This window comes from Carassius carassius, chromosome 18 (assembly GCF_963082965.1).
Source record: "Carassius carassius chromosome 18, fCarCar2.1, whole genome shotgun sequence".
Lineage (NCBI taxonomy): Eukaryota > Metazoa > Chordata > Actinopteri > Cypriniformes > Cyprinidae > Carassius > Carassius carassius.
In genome coordinates, this window is record NC_081772.1 from 3,111,367 (window position 1) to 3,126,674 (window position 15,308).

Below are 15,308 nucleotides of genomic sequence, written 5' to 3' on the forward strand. Positions count from 1 at the left end.
ACTTTAGTGAGCAACTAAAACTGGGCAACCACCTTCAAATGTCTGTACCTCCAAATGTCACTCACAAACATCAAAATCTAGCTCCTAAATATTACTGCAGTACATTTATTTTGCATCTTATCGAAATGCATGTAAAATCTAAACTGATTTTACTCTTATTTCCAGTTTGGCCTCACATCTGGTCTCTTTCTAGATGCTGCATATCTATTTTTGACTTTTGTTTTCTTATACCTTTCCTCACCATCTAGTCCTTGCCAGAAAGAAATGACATCAGCCTCAGTAAACATGCTGTGATGAGCTGCTCACACAGTGACCCCTGCTGGTCACAGACACTATGAAGATGTGTCTGAACACTCAGGTCTCATGCATTGCCTCTGATGCTATTTTCAGAAGGCGCTGTCAGTAAAATTGCTAAAAATACATGAAGTAAACAGGACCTTAGTGTACAGTTCTTTACATATTCTTTATTAAACAAAAATGGTTCTGGCTCGGTTGGATGAGTTGTTTTAATAGACAACACATGCATGCATCTCTGACATCATATCAGTTCATTAATGAATTATTTTTACCATTAAAACAACTGAACTTTATTATACAAAATAGTTTTTTTAAGTAGGCATTTAGTATAATCTTATTCCACTTTAACCTTTTTAAATAAGGCTGGTGCCTTTATTAAAGGTTTTATTGAGCATCTCTTTCCTTTTGTGCTTGTGTGTGATGTCACACAGGAAGGAGGACAGTGTAGCAACTCGTTCTGCCTCTCCACCAATCATTGAGCTGTTGTCATGGAGCTAACAGCGGTAATTAAACTGCTGGCCTAATGGTTGTTTAACGACTCTTTAATTAGCGCTGATGTTCCCAGACGCACTGGCACAGAGCGTACACCCACCCGTCCTGTCCCTGCACCGTTACTGATGATGAAATTGATTATTTTATTACATAATTAAAGCTCATATTGTGGGATTTTTTTTTGCTCATTTGAAATGTGTTTGATGTTGTGTTTAGGTAAGATACTATTGTACTTTTTATTAATAGTTTGAATTAGTTTTTATTATTTTCTGTTTTCGTTTTAATTTTGTTGTGTGTTCATGTCTTTTCATTTTTTCTTTTTTTTTATATGTCTGTATAGTTTTTATTAATTTTAAGATTTAGTTTGTTATTGTAGTTTATCAGTTTGAAAATGAGTGATGTTTCTTTGGCAACTAGCTTGAAATTAGCAACTAACCTTTTCTTAAAACAAATTGTATTTTATTTCAGTTAATGTTTGTTTGTTTGTGGTTGGTTTTAGTTAACTATAACAACACTTCTATGTAGATGCTCAAAGCTCTCTCTCCTGTACACTGTGCACCAAGACAATTTATTTGAACTAATCTGAAAAAATAGGTAGAAGTCGTTTTTTTGTCTTATTAAAGACCCCCAGGTTTGTTTGTTTTTTTGTTTGTTTTTTAGGGCTGCGCAGTTTGGCCAAAAATGTTGTGATTTATGTATTTAAATTATTATAAAGTATAAATAATTGATATGAATAAATACATAATTATTATAAATATATATTATAAATATATTTCTCTCTTCAGCCGAACCCTTCGAATAAACTGGCCATTATTCACATCCTCGGTCTGCTGTCCAATCTCTTCACCACACTTGACATCACCAAACAGGAGGAGGAGTCAGGAGAGAAAGCCCCGCCCATCAAATCAGCCCCGCCCCAGACAGGCCCCAACCCTGTAAGCCCTTTCCAGCTCTCCGCAGTCACTGAAGTAGATGTTTGCATGTGTCAGAGGTGGACTCGAGTGTGTTTGTGTGTTTTAGGTAGTGGTGGTGCTCCAGCAGGTCTTTGCACTGATACAGACGGTCCTCAGTAAATGGCTGAATGACTCGCAGGTTGTGGAGGTAAGATTCATCATAAACTCCTTACTCTGTATAATCTCCAGATTGTTCCATAGTCATTTGTTCAGTTTCCGATGTATCATTTCCATACGGATGCAGGACAGATTTAATTCTGCTCTCTCTTAGGCGGTGTGTGCCATCTTTGAGAAGTCTGTGAAAACACTCCTGCATGATTTTGCCCCCATGGTGTCTCAGCTGAGTGAGATGCTGGGGCAGATGTACAGTACTATACCGCAGGCATCTGCACTGGATTTAACACGCCAGGTACACGACACACACAGAACAGAAGAATCTTTATACAGACAGTAATGTCCTGTGGCTCCTAAATAAACAGTCCATAAACAGCCTTAATAACAAAAGTCTTAATTATCATTTCGAGTCAAGTCACATTTATTTATACAACACAGATTGTTCATTCATTCAGTTTCGGGACGGAAGAACAGGAATCATGAAATAGCCTAATGTGATTATTAAATTTACGATAAACTTATGCTTATGATCAGCTGTTGATGAAATATGACAGCGTTTACTTTATTGTAGTTATTGATCTTTTTGAATGAACAGCTGTAGTGGTAAATAATATACATTTCAAAATAAGAGTCCTGGTTTGGCTAAATTTAAGGTCTGAATTATCGTTTTAGGAGGTCTTATAATTTGGGATAGAAAAACAGGATTGGGATACGGCCTAATTTACTTACATAATACATAAAATAGTTTTTTTTTCTGGATAATATTGGTATTTTGGTTACACAATGAACTGTATCTGGCACTTAACTCTTTCCCCGCCATTGAGTTATCTTGTCACTTAGAAGATAAACCTTCCCCGCCACTGACGAGTTTTTATGGCTTTTCGTGTTTTCACTGTTATACACTCGGGGGCGCTATTACACATCTTCTGAACGAGTACAAAACCTCCCGAACAAAAACACATATGAACAGGATGGAAAAACAGATGTATATGATAAATAATGTGATCATCAGCAGTAGGCGGCATATAACTGAAAACTGCATAAAAGTAGAGGTTTTTTGTGGTGTATTCCATATTCAAATATTCATACATCAAAATATTCTGTAGGCCATCAAATTTTAGTGAAAATCATCAAAATCGCTGGCAGTGGCTGGTCAACTTTTTTTTTTTTTCAAAATGCTGGCGGGGAAAGAGTTAATTCAATGTGAACTCTTGTAGCTTCTCTCTTAACTGCTCCATTTCTAAGACTAAACATTATTTTACATGTTCTGTATAGAGATTTTACTAGTATCTGTGCAGTAATCTTATTGACCTTTTCTAAACACATTATTATCATTTCAGTAACCTCTAACTCGTATGTATGGCTAAATAAGTTTGTAAATAAACTTCATTACATATGCAAATGTTTAATAAAACATTTCTTGAGCATTTTAAACTTGTTTTATAGTCGAATGTATGCCTGTTTAATTAATAATCTGAATGACAGGATTTATTGTGAGATTGTATTGGGTTGTCCTGTATGGGCATATGGTATTAATTTCATTTGTGCAAGCCTTAAAATTCTCAAATTTGAAAATAAGAAAGTTTGAATGTGTTGTGCTGCTTCCTTTGAGATTTGTTTGATTGATTTTGTTCTCTTGCAGATGGTCCACATATTTGCCAGTCAAACGAATGATTTCCCCCCAATCAAAGCGCTGTTTGAATTGGTCAATTCTGTTACACTGACCATCTTCCAGCAAGGTAGGCATGCTGGGAACATCCAGCTGCAGAGGGTGAAGGAAATCATGTGGTTTGGATGTTTTTACTCTCACTGTTTCCAGTTGTTTGCATGTGTCTGTTCTTTGAAACCCGCACACACACAAACAGAGTTCAGAAATGGGCATGTTCTTATTAAACTGTTGTTGTTTTTTCCTGAAATTATTTGGTGACACTTGATCCTGATGGTCTGCTTGAAATTTTCACTTTATGAGTTTCACACATGCTTGGATCCAAGGGCGTTTTCACATTGGAGTTTCTCATCTGGATACGAATGGCTTTGGTCCTGTTTACACCTGGTATTAACATTCATTTCAGGTGATCTGATTGATTGACAGGTGAGGAGGCGTTGCTTCACTGTTTTCTGGGGCACATGTGAATTCAATTATTTGACCATAACACAGTTCAGACAGTGTTTACGTCTGAATTTAGCACTCACCATAAGTGAACGGACCACCTGAGATGGATCTTAATATATTATAATCACTATTATCAATCAAGAGAACATCAAATCATAGGCAGGGTTTATTACCGTATTTTCCGCACTATAAGGCGAACCGGATTATAAGGCGCACCTTCAATGAATGGCCTATTTTAGAACTGTTTTCATATATAGGGCGCACCGGATTATAAGGCGCATAGAATAAAAGATACTGCAGTCAAACGTTTGACTGGGTTTGCGTTATGCATCCACTAGATGGAGCTGTGCTAAAGGGAATGTCAACATTTTGACAGAGTGCCTTGATCCATATATAAGGCGCTCCGGATTATAAGGCACATTATAAGGATTATAAGGTTTTTTTGAGAAAATTAAAGGCTTTTAAGTGCCCCTTATAGTGCGGAAAATATGGTATATCTCATCTGGTTTCTTGATTTATTATATTTGGCATACAATTAAACACTTTTTACATTAAGAAAACTGGTTAAACTTGACATTCTAAATATTACGTACACTAATGCCGAATTAAAACAACAACAGACAAAAATACTTTATATTGTAGCCCAGAAGTTTTGTGTGTTTATTCGTAATCGCAAACAATATAGTGGAGATTCTTGGTTGGATTTATTACAGTTTGTCACTGAGAAGGTCTGCTTGTATTAATATGATTATATTAATGCTGCCCTATTTAATGCACCTGTTAAACTCGTTTTAGGTCATCACTCTTTCCATCCCACCGCTTCCAGACACTTTTCTTGTTGACCTAAATGAAAAACATGCCTTCATTTGCTTGATTACTGTCAGCTTGCAGATTCTTCGAGTCAAGTGAGCTTTATTGCCATTCTGCTATATGTAGAGACACACAAAGGAATGAAATGTAATGCAATTAATGATGTAAATCTAATGAAAGGACTTCCGCTCAATACAAAAATGTGATGTAGGAGGAGTGTGTACATTGATACAGTTTTCACTCAGAAATTGTTAGTAAATTCAGCAAATAATAACAAAGTGAGAAGTGAAGTGAGAACACATTGAATTAAACATGAAATAGAAATACCCGAGTAGTATTTTATTTTAAAACCTATGCCAATATTTTTTTTATGGATTAAAATATTTTTTATTTTTTTTATATTGTATTCATTCCGTTTGTTCCTTTGTCTTGTCTTGTTCAGACTTTAAAAAAAAAATAAATAAATAAAAAAGCTTGTTTGACAAAAAAACAAATTTTCATTTTTGGCGGGACCGATTTTCTGGTTTTGACCAACCAGTGACAGCAAGTGTGAAAACAGCCTAAAATTGTCCAGCATGACTCCCTACCACACACACACACACACACACACACACTCACTCAAATAGTTGTTCTTAGCATGTGTCCTCTAGTGCGCTTGCATTCCTCACTTCCTGTTTGTCATTCTTTACATTCTGTTTTAATCTTGTCATTTCCAAATCAGCAGAAATGTTAGCGATAACACTCTTGTCCCGATCAGGTGACATGGCTGAGAGGACCTGCCGTGGCCTGTGTGTTTGTTTGTCATTTGTTTTCTGTGAAGGGGCGGAGTTTGGGTGGGCGGGGTCTGTCTGGGTTTGAGGGGGCGGGTCTTGTTTGGAGTGTGGGAACAGCTAAGGGAGGGAAGTTTGGGACTGATTGCTACCATGCAAGCAACACAAGTGTCATCACAGTAACAGGTGCCTCCTGGGTTCCCACTCCAAACCCACTGTTTCTTTTGTTTTTTAGGTTTCTTTTCTTTCTCTCGTTACTTCTGTTTCTTTTCCTTCTTTGTTTCTCTCCTTCAGAACGGACTCATTGATCTGTCTTATTTTGTTTTTCAAGTTGTTCATGTTCCCTCCTCTTTCTCTGCCCTACTTCTCTCACGCGTGCAATTATTTCCGTCCAGTTGACTTTTCCTTTCCACATGACTGTTCGATCTGTTTTTTTGCTGTTTGTATATATTCTTATTATTATTATTATTTCTTAAGTTTCATCTTTATTATATTTTAGGGCCCAGGGATCATCCTGATATTGTTGATTCATTTATGCAACTCCAAGCTCAGGTGTGTTTTTAGTTTCTTATTTCATTCACTTTGGGTTTCTCTCTTCTCTTTTGCTGTCCCTTTCTTTCTCCCTTCTGTTCTGTGTTCGGGCAGTGGAATTGACCAGAGGGGTTTTGCTATTGGATGATTGACAGCTCTTTTGTACAATAGTCACACAGACAACAGTCATCTCCTCCAATCTATGTACATCTCATTTAATCCAAAGATCCTGTTCTTTGTGGTGGTTTATTACACATCAAAACTTGGCTGTGATAGTGTTGCATTTCACAACATTTATTTTACAGTGTAGTTGAACTAAATTGGATGTGATCATTAAATTAAATATATGAGCAGGATTTTGCTCAACTAAAACCAAACTTAATGTCTTTGGACACATTGATTGTTGCTATTGCATCTAGATAAAAAGTGAGTAAAAAATGTGAGAATACTGAACATCTAAATTTTTTAAAGTGAAATTAAATCAAGTTTCAGGATTTTGAGTAATTTAAAATAAATTGTGTTAAGCATATAGATAAGACATGTTTGAGATTCTTTACAATTTATTAATAAACAGAACAATAAATAAAATGAGTAAATAGTAATGATCTTCCTCTGTGTCTTTATATCGATACGCACATATTTCGTTGTTAGTGTCATTCATAAAAATGGTATATTCCAATATTTACACACTTTTATTTGTTTATTATATTCCTTTAAAAAGGAATTCAAGGAAGTTAACATGTTATTGTGGGAAAATTTAAGTATGGCTAACTAATATAATTTATTTATTTTATTTGGTCAATTTATTTGATCAAAATTACAGTGAAATAGTATACAATTCAATTGTTTTCTGTTTGAATATATTGTAAAATGTAATTTATTCCTGTGATTTAAAGCTGAATTTTCAGCATCATTACTCCAGTCTTCAGTGTCACATGATCCTTCAGAAATCATTCTAGTATTCTGATTTGCTTCTCAAGAAATATTTCATACATTTTTTTTAGAACTGCCTGATAAATAAGTTCAAAAGAACAACATTAAAATCGCAATCTTCACTTTATAAATGTCTTTAAAGGGCTCATATGATGCTTTTTTTTAAAGATCATTATTTTGTGTATTTGGTGTAACAGAATATGTTGACATGCTTTAATGTTCAAAGACATATTATTTTTATATGCCCCTCCTCTCTCAAACGCGTAATTTTCTACAAAGCCCCTCCTTCCGACAAGCACAGTCTGCTCTGATTGGCCAACTGACCCAGTGCATTGTGATTGGCCGAACAACGCAAGCACTCGTCGGAAATGTAATGCTCTTTTTTCATAATTGGGAGCTTCATCTTTCAAAATAAATGTAAAGACAGTTAATGATGTCCTTAGTTTTACCATCAGTTCGAGCTCGAAGGGGAACAGAGTCGCGTGACAGACACAGTGATGAAGCTCGTATGTGTTTGCAGTACACGAGCAATGGACGTTTAAGACAGCTGTCTCTCCACTGTGAGACTCGGATTGTCGTAGCAACGTCAGAATGACCTCCTCTCCTAGGTTCACGAAATGGTCATCCAAAAAATGCATTGCTGTTCTCTTGTAAGTAATCTTGTAAGTAATCTTTAAAGAAAAAGATTCCTATATACATCTACTTTTGGAAGGCCAAATAAAGTGCTTTTGCTATCGCCTAGATATACACACATCTCCCTGACATGACTGCTTCAACACTAACTGTGTTACTGAAACCACACCTTCTTTCTCTGCATGAACATTTGGGGCGACATTACTTAAACATTTCCACATAGTGATGTAGACATGTGGGGGCGTGTTTAAATAAGCCGTTTTAGCGTGGCATGGCAGAATCTTAATTTTGATTAAAAAAAATAATTTGAGACTTTTGTCTTTGCAAGTTCACATATCTTCTTTATGCACCAAGAGCTTGCAACACTACAAAGAGAAAGGAAAAATTGAAATAGCATCTTATGACCCCTTTAATGCATCCTTGCAAAAAAAAAGTTAGGTTCAAGATCCCACAAACCCCTACCACTCCTTTCAGTGTCATTCCAGCCCAAAACCCAAAGAAAGCCTAAATTAATTCATCTCAATGAATTGATTAATTGATTCAAATGAGTTGGCTCTCTGGTTTATGTCTTCTCATGAGGCTCTCTCTCGGTTTCTCTCTCTGTCTGTCTCTCAAATATCCTCTCATCCTCAATGATTTTCTTAATGCATCAGTTGTCTTTATCGTACATGTTACTTAGATTTCTGTTGCATTCAGTCCAACTGAGCAGAGAAAGTAGTGATCGAACAGATGAAAAACAAGTGAGAACGCTAAACATAGAAGAATCCATCTTACCTTTAGTTTCTATTGAGTTAAATTTCAGTATTTTAGTTTCTTTGGTGTTGATTTTTTAGTTACCTGATCTGTTTTCATTGAAAATGTATCTTTGGTTGATATTCTAGAGCTAGACAGGTGTAGGGAGTGAGTGATGGAGGGTGGGCGGGGCACAGGAGTGATTGACAGGGTTCCAGGGGCGGGGTTTGAATCATTTGCTTTGTTCATTGGCTCTGTCTGATTCGTAGGCCCTCAAACGGAAGCCCGATTTATTCTTATCAGAGAGTCTTGATGTGAAAGCAGTGTTTCACTGTGGTAAGTCTGTTTAAAATGTTGAAACCATGAATGAATATGTGTAAATGTCTGAGCCTCTGTAATATTAAAAAAGGGTATTCTCTAATGCCGCTGTGTTTCGGCTCTAGGAGTGCTGTCACTGAAATTCCCAGAAGCCCCGACAGTCAAATCTACCTGCCTTTTCTTTGTAAGTCAGAAGCTGTCACAACAACCTTACTTATTATTCACACCAAGAGCACAGTACACTAATGGTCAAATGTTTGGAATAATTACAGTGTTTCTGCTCACCAAGAATGCATTTATTGATGGGAAATACAGCAAGAAACAGTTGCATTGCCAAATATGATTACAATTTAAAGTAACTGCTTTATATATATATATATATATATATATATATATATAAAAATATAATTTATTGCTGCAATCAATGCTGAATTTTCATCATCATTACTCCAGTCTTCAGTGTCACATTATCCTTCAGAAATCATTCTAATATGCTGATTGCTGCTCAAGTATTATCAATTATTTTTGGTGCTCAATAATTAATAATGGTTGTTATCATTAATGTTAATAATTAACAATAACAGTTTTTGCTGTTTCATATTTTGTGGATACCATGATGCATCTGTTTCAGTATAATTTTATTAAAGAAACCTTATAAATGCCTTCACTTTTGATTCTGTGGTGTACCAAGGTTTCCACAAAACTATTAAGCAGCACTGTTTTTAACACTGATAATAATCAGAAATGTTTCTTAAGCAGAAAAATCAGTATATCAGAATGATTTCTGAAGGATCATGTGACACTGAAGACTGGAGGAATGATGCTGAAAATACAGCTTTACATCATAGGAATAAATTACATTTTAAAATATATTCAAATAGAACACAGTTCTTTGAAATTGTAGCAATATTTCACAATATTGTTGCGTTTACTGTATTTTTGATCAAACAAATGCAGCCTTGGTCAGCGTAAGAGACTTCTTTCACAAAACTTTACCCAGTTTTCGTAAACAATAGTGATGTGTAATATTGAATTGTCCCTTTATTTGCGTTGACTGCAGACAGAACTAATATCACACTGCGCAGACATTCCTCCTGTTGGTCAGGTCGTGCAGGAAGATGGTAAACTTCTCCTGTTGGCTGTGTTGGAGGTGAGCTTGCAACTTTTCACCAGAGGTGCACAAGATATGGTGGTTGTTGAGTAATGTAAAAAAAAAAAAAGAAAGACTAATCTGTTCTTTCATTAGGCCATCGGTGGTCAGTCGTCCCGCGGTCTGATGGACCAGTTTGCAGAGGTGCTCTTCTGTCTGAACAAGCATTGCTTCGCTCTGCTGACGGTGTGGCTCAAAGAAGCTCTGCGCTCACCGGGCTTCCCATCCTCGCGTGTCTCTGACGAGCAGAAAGACACGTTCAGCCAACAGGTGCTCCGGTGAGATGGGTTCATGTATACCATTTGACCATTCTGGATAGATTAATATTATTAATTTATTATTAGTGTTATGTTTCATTTTATTATACAGTGTTGGGGGTAACGTGAGTTACGTAATCAGATAACTTTTTTTAGGGCTGCTCCGATCACGATCGGCCGATCGATATGTGCATCTCGTCAGTAAAGCCGGTTCTTTAATCAGAGGTAAATTCCCCCAGGTGCGTGATTTCACATAGAGCAGCTGTTACTACACAGAGCCGTTGTTAACTGAGAAGATGCGCAAATAAACGCTGAAAATGAACTGGATTTGCGCATCTTCTCAGTTAACAACGGCTCTGTGTAGTAACAGCTGCTCTATGTGAAATCACGCACCTGATGGAATTTACCGCTGATTGGAGAACCGGCTTTACTGACGAGATGCGCATTAACGATCGGCCGATCTTGATCGGAGCAGCCCTAACTTTTTCAAGTAATTAGTAAAGTAACGCATTACTTTTTCATTTTATAAGAGAATATCTGAGTGACTACATTTATTGATTGACAGCTCTCCTGTCCTCATGTTGAGATTCAAAAATCTGTTACTGTAGTTCTGAAATAAATATGAATATGTATTAATTAATCTCACTCAAAAAAACACACACACACACAGATTTTGTATTCCTCAAAATTAATAAAAATAATGCAACTCAGAATTTGATGCAAACCTGCAATAATAAAATGTTAAACAAAACCAATATCTTTTATGTATTTAATGCAATTCTATAAACCAATGTCTTTGCTTCTGACATTTGATGATCCAGTTCAACCATACTAATATGCAAAATTGACTTAAAAAAAAAAAAGTGTTGAAGTTTCTTCTTCTGCATTCTACTGTATGGACGTAAATTTACTTTCCCTTCAGCCTGAGGTGTATTCATTTCATTTTTGGTGTGAAAAGGCTTTTATATTTGCCAAAAACTGTACTTTTTTATTTTAAAAACAAACGGCAAGCCCTGTCCAGATTTAAAAAGTAACGCAAAAGTAACCTAATGCATTAATTTCCATAAAAAACGTAATTAGTTACTTTTTTATGGAGTAACGCAATATTGCAATGCATTACTTTTAAAAGTAACTTTCCCCAACACTGTTATATACTGTATGTATGTCAGTTTATATGTATGTCTGCACTATGTCTGTACTTTTTTTCTTTGCACTGGAAGCTCCTGTCACCAAGACAAATTCCTTGGATTAAAGGATTCCTTGTTATTGATTCCAATTAACAATACAAATTTTAAAAGATTTTTCAGTTATTTTCAAAGAATGCTCGCCAAGGCTGCATTTATTTGATAAACTACAGTAAAAACAGTAATAGAAATGTTGTCTAATTATATTTTAAACCAAAATTTCATCCCTGTGATCAAAGCTGTATTCTCAGCATCATTACTCCAGTCTTCAGTGTCACATGATCCTCCACATGCACAGGAAACATTTGAAGACCGTTGTGCTGCTTCATATTTTTTGTAGAAACCCTGATACGTCTTTTATTTTTCAGGATTCTTTGATGAATCTACAACCCGAATTCCGGAAAAGTTGGGACGTTTTTTAAATTTTAATAAAAGGAAAATTAAAAGACTTTCAAATCACATGAGCCAATATTTTATTCACAATAGAACATAGATAACATAGCAAATGTTTAAACTGAGAAAGTTTACAATTTTATGCACAAAATGAGCTCATTTCAATTTTGATTTCTGCTACAGGTCTCAAAATAGTTGGGACGGGGCATGTTTACCATGGTGTAGCATCTCCTTTTCTTTTCAAAACAGTTTGAAGACGTCTGGGCATTGAGGCTATGAGTTGCTGGAGTTTTGCTGATGGAATTTGGTCCCATTCTTGCCTTATATAGATTTCCAGCTGCTGAAGAGTTCGTGGTCGTCTTTGACGTATTTTTCGTTTAATGATGCGCCAAATGTTCTCTATAGGTGAAAGATCTGGACTGCAGGCAGGCCAGGTTAGCACCCGGACTCTTCTATGACGAAGCCATGCTGTTGTTATAGCTGCAGTATGTGGTTTTGCATTGTCCTGCTGAAATAAACAAGGCCTTCCCTGAAATAGACGTTGTTTGGAGGGAAGCATATGTTGCTCTAAAACCTTTATACACCTTTCAGCATTCACAGAGCCTTCCAAAACATGCAAGCTGCCCATACCGTATGCACTTATGCACCCCCATACCATCAGAGATGCTGGCTTTTGAACTGAACGCTGATAACATGCTGGAAGGTCTCCCTCCTCTTTAGCCCGGAGGACACGGCGTCCGTGATTTCCAACAAGAATGTCAAATTTGGACTCGTCTGACCATAAAACACTATTCCACTTTGAAATAGTCCATTTTAAATGAGCCTTGGCCCACAGGACACGACGGCGCTTCTGGACCATGTTCACATATGGCTTCCTTTTTGCATGATAGAGCTTTAGTTGGCATCTGCTGATGGCACGGCGGATTGTGTTTACCGACAGTGGTTTCTGAAAGTATTCCTGGGCCCATTTAGTAATGTCATTGACACAATCATGCCGATGAGTGATGCAGTGTCGTCTGAGAGCCCGAAGACCACGGGCATCCAATAAAGGTCTCCGGCTTTGTCCCTTACGCACAGAGATTTCTCCAGTTTCTCTGAATCTTTTGATGATGTTATGCACTGTAGATGATGAGATTTGCAAAGCCTTTGCAATTTAACATTGTTTTTAAAGTTTTCCACAGTTTTTTTCCGCAGTCTTTCACAGATTGGAGAGCCTCTGCCCATCTTTACTTCTGAGAGACTCTGCTTCTCTAAGACAAAGCTTTTATAGCTAATCATGTTACAGACCTGATATCAATTAACTTAACTAATCACTAGATGTTCTCCCAGCTGAATCTTTTCAAAACTGCTTGCTTTTTTAGCCATTTGTTGCCCCCGTGCCAACTTTTTTGAGACCTGTAGCAGGCATTAAATTTTAAATGAGCTAATTAAGTGGATAAAAGTGTAAAATTTCTCAGTTTAAACATTTGCTATGTTATCTATGTTCTATTGTGAATAAAATATTGGCTCATGTGATTTGAAATTCCTTTAGTTTTCATTTTATTAAAATTTAAAAAACGTCCCAACTTTTCCGGAATTCGGGGTTGTACTACATCTATTTGAAATGGAAATCTTTTGTAGCATTGTAAATGTCTATAAGGTGTTAATTGTATTATTATATTAATATATGTGTTGATGATATTTATTTCCACATCCTCTCAGGGAGCGAGTGAATAAGCGTCGAGTCAAAGACATTGTGAAGGAGTTCACCCTGGTGTGCCGTGGCCTTTACGGAACTGAATACGCCGCGGGCTACTGATCCGCCGCTCGTACAGACACAGAGTGAGAGGAAACCCAAAAACAGCAACTCCCAGAAGCCCTCACTGTGATGCGAATGACACCATCTCAGAACTGACCATCTGAGAGTCGGGATCTTCCTCCAACTTGTCCTCGCTCTCTCTTTCTCTCTCTCGTCCTCGCTCTCTCTTTCTCTCTCTCTCTCTCTCTCTCTCTCTCTCTCTCTCTCTCAACCACTCTCTCATTGGATTTTGGGGTGTCTGTAGGGTGTTCTGAATGGGCGACATCTCCGCTCCCCACATCTCACAGCATGTCCGCTGTAAACCGTTCTTTGATTCTCCCACGTTTGATCTTCCGTGGCTCTTGGGCTGTTTTGCTTGTGATGATTTGCATCCTCTTGAACAAAGAAATAGTGTTAGTTGAATGTTTTTTATTTTTATTTTGAAGATACTGAAATAAATAATATATATAAATACACATAATCTAGTAAACTGTAGGGTGACTAGTCCGTGTGCTGCTAGCAGAGAGAGGGACCAATACAGACTGATTTTTTTCTGTGGCTTTAGATCTGTCCTCTATATCTCTGTCTGTTTAACCTCTAACGATCGTTTCTGCCAAAATGTTGTGGACATTTTTTAAACTATAATATATATATATATTGAAAGTTAGCAGCATATTTGGTGACTAGTAGATACTGGGTGTTACGCAATGAATAAGAGAGAGAGCGAAGCACTAAGATAGTTCACTCCAAAAAATTTAATTGTCATCATTTACCCAACATCATGATGTTCCTAACCTGTAAATGTTTCTTTAGAAATTCTTCTTTGTGTTTCATTAAAGGAACGTACCTGCATACAGATAATGGTCCCAGCATGCATATGACCTATATTTGAAAATTTATTAAAGGAATGGTTCGCACAAAATTGCTAAAAAATAAAATGTACTGAATATCTACTCCCCATCAGGCCATCCAAGTTGCACATGAATTTGTTTCTTCACAGGAACAGATTTGGAGAAATGTAGCATTGTATCACTTCCTCTGCAGTGAATGGGTGCCATCAGAATGAGAGTCCAAACAGCTGATAAAAACATCACAATAATCCACAAGTAATTCACATCACTCCAGTCCATCATTAAATGACTTTTGAAGTGAAAAGCTGCATTATTGTGAGGAACAAATCCATCAAGGCATTTTTAACTTTAAACTTTTGTTTCCTCTATATTGTTTCCTCAGATCAAGCACCGTTTAAGTAAAAACACTCAAATATTTTGTTGGGTTATTATGGATTAAGGGCTAGTATTTTGGTAAGAAGCAGCAGTTTAATGTTTAATGTAAAGTATCTAAACATGCAGCTTTTTGCTTCACAAGTTATTAAATGATAGACTGGAGTGGTGTGGATTACTTTGATTATTGTGATGTTTTTATCAGTTGTTTGGAACCAAACTCATGTGTATCTGCTTAAGGGTGAGTACATTTTCAGCAAATTAGCATTTTTCCAATTAACTATTGCTGTAAACACATATCACATTTCTCTCTCTCTTTTTCGTTTCCGCCCAGCTCCTTGCCGACATGTAGCATGTGTGTTGCGTTACATAGGGGCCCAGAATGTGTCATAATCCATGGACGAGGGCTGTTCTATCATGTTCGTTTACCAGTGAGTCACAGAGTGAGAACACAGGGAGAGACAGAGACAAATGTACATTAGGTTTTTTCTTTTTTGTACCTTGTTTTAATTTATTAAATACATCTGAGATGGCAGCTCTGGGTTCTGTGGTCTGTTTGCATGAATGAAGGTGTGAATGTTCAAACCACAAGCTCTTCAGGTGAGTATTGGAGTGTGCAATGTTCATT

General features: G+C 36.7%; 1 protein-coding gene across 2 annotated transcripts in view; it reads left to right on the top strand.

Annotated features, from left to right (window-relative positions):
• Nucleotides 1-15,215, top strand: part of LOC132092114 (importin-13-like) — a 49,562-nt gene extending 34,347 nt beyond the window's left edge. Inside the window, exons 12-21 of one of the 2 annotated variants that reach the window (XM_059498201.1) lie at nucleotides 1,575-1,724; nucleotides 1,810-1,890; nucleotides 2,014-2,151; nucleotides 3,499-3,595; nucleotides 6,049-6,101; nucleotides 8,648-8,714; nucleotides 8,822-8,880; nucleotides 9,757-9,846; nucleotides 9,943-10,124; nucleotides 13,382-15,215. In XM_059498201.1, coding sequence (XP_059354184.1) covers nucleotides 1,575-1,724; nucleotides 1,810-1,890; nucleotides 2,014-2,151; nucleotides 3,499-3,595; nucleotides 6,049-6,101; nucleotides 8,648-8,714; nucleotides 8,822-8,880; nucleotides 9,757-9,846; nucleotides 9,943-10,124; nucleotides 13,382-13,478 — 1,014 coding nt within the window. In that variant the 3' untranslated portion in view covers nucleotides 13,479-15,215. Of the gene's footprint in view, nucleotides 1-1,574; nucleotides 1,725-1,809; nucleotides 1,891-2,013; nucleotides 2,152-3,498; nucleotides 3,596-6,048; nucleotides 6,102-8,647; nucleotides 8,715-8,821; nucleotides 8,881-9,756; nucleotides 9,847-9,942; nucleotides 10,125-13,381 lie in introns of those variants that run through there. The other variant, XR_009422188.1, reaches the window with a different exon arrangement.
• Nucleotides 15,216-15,308: the final 93 nt, after the last annotated feature.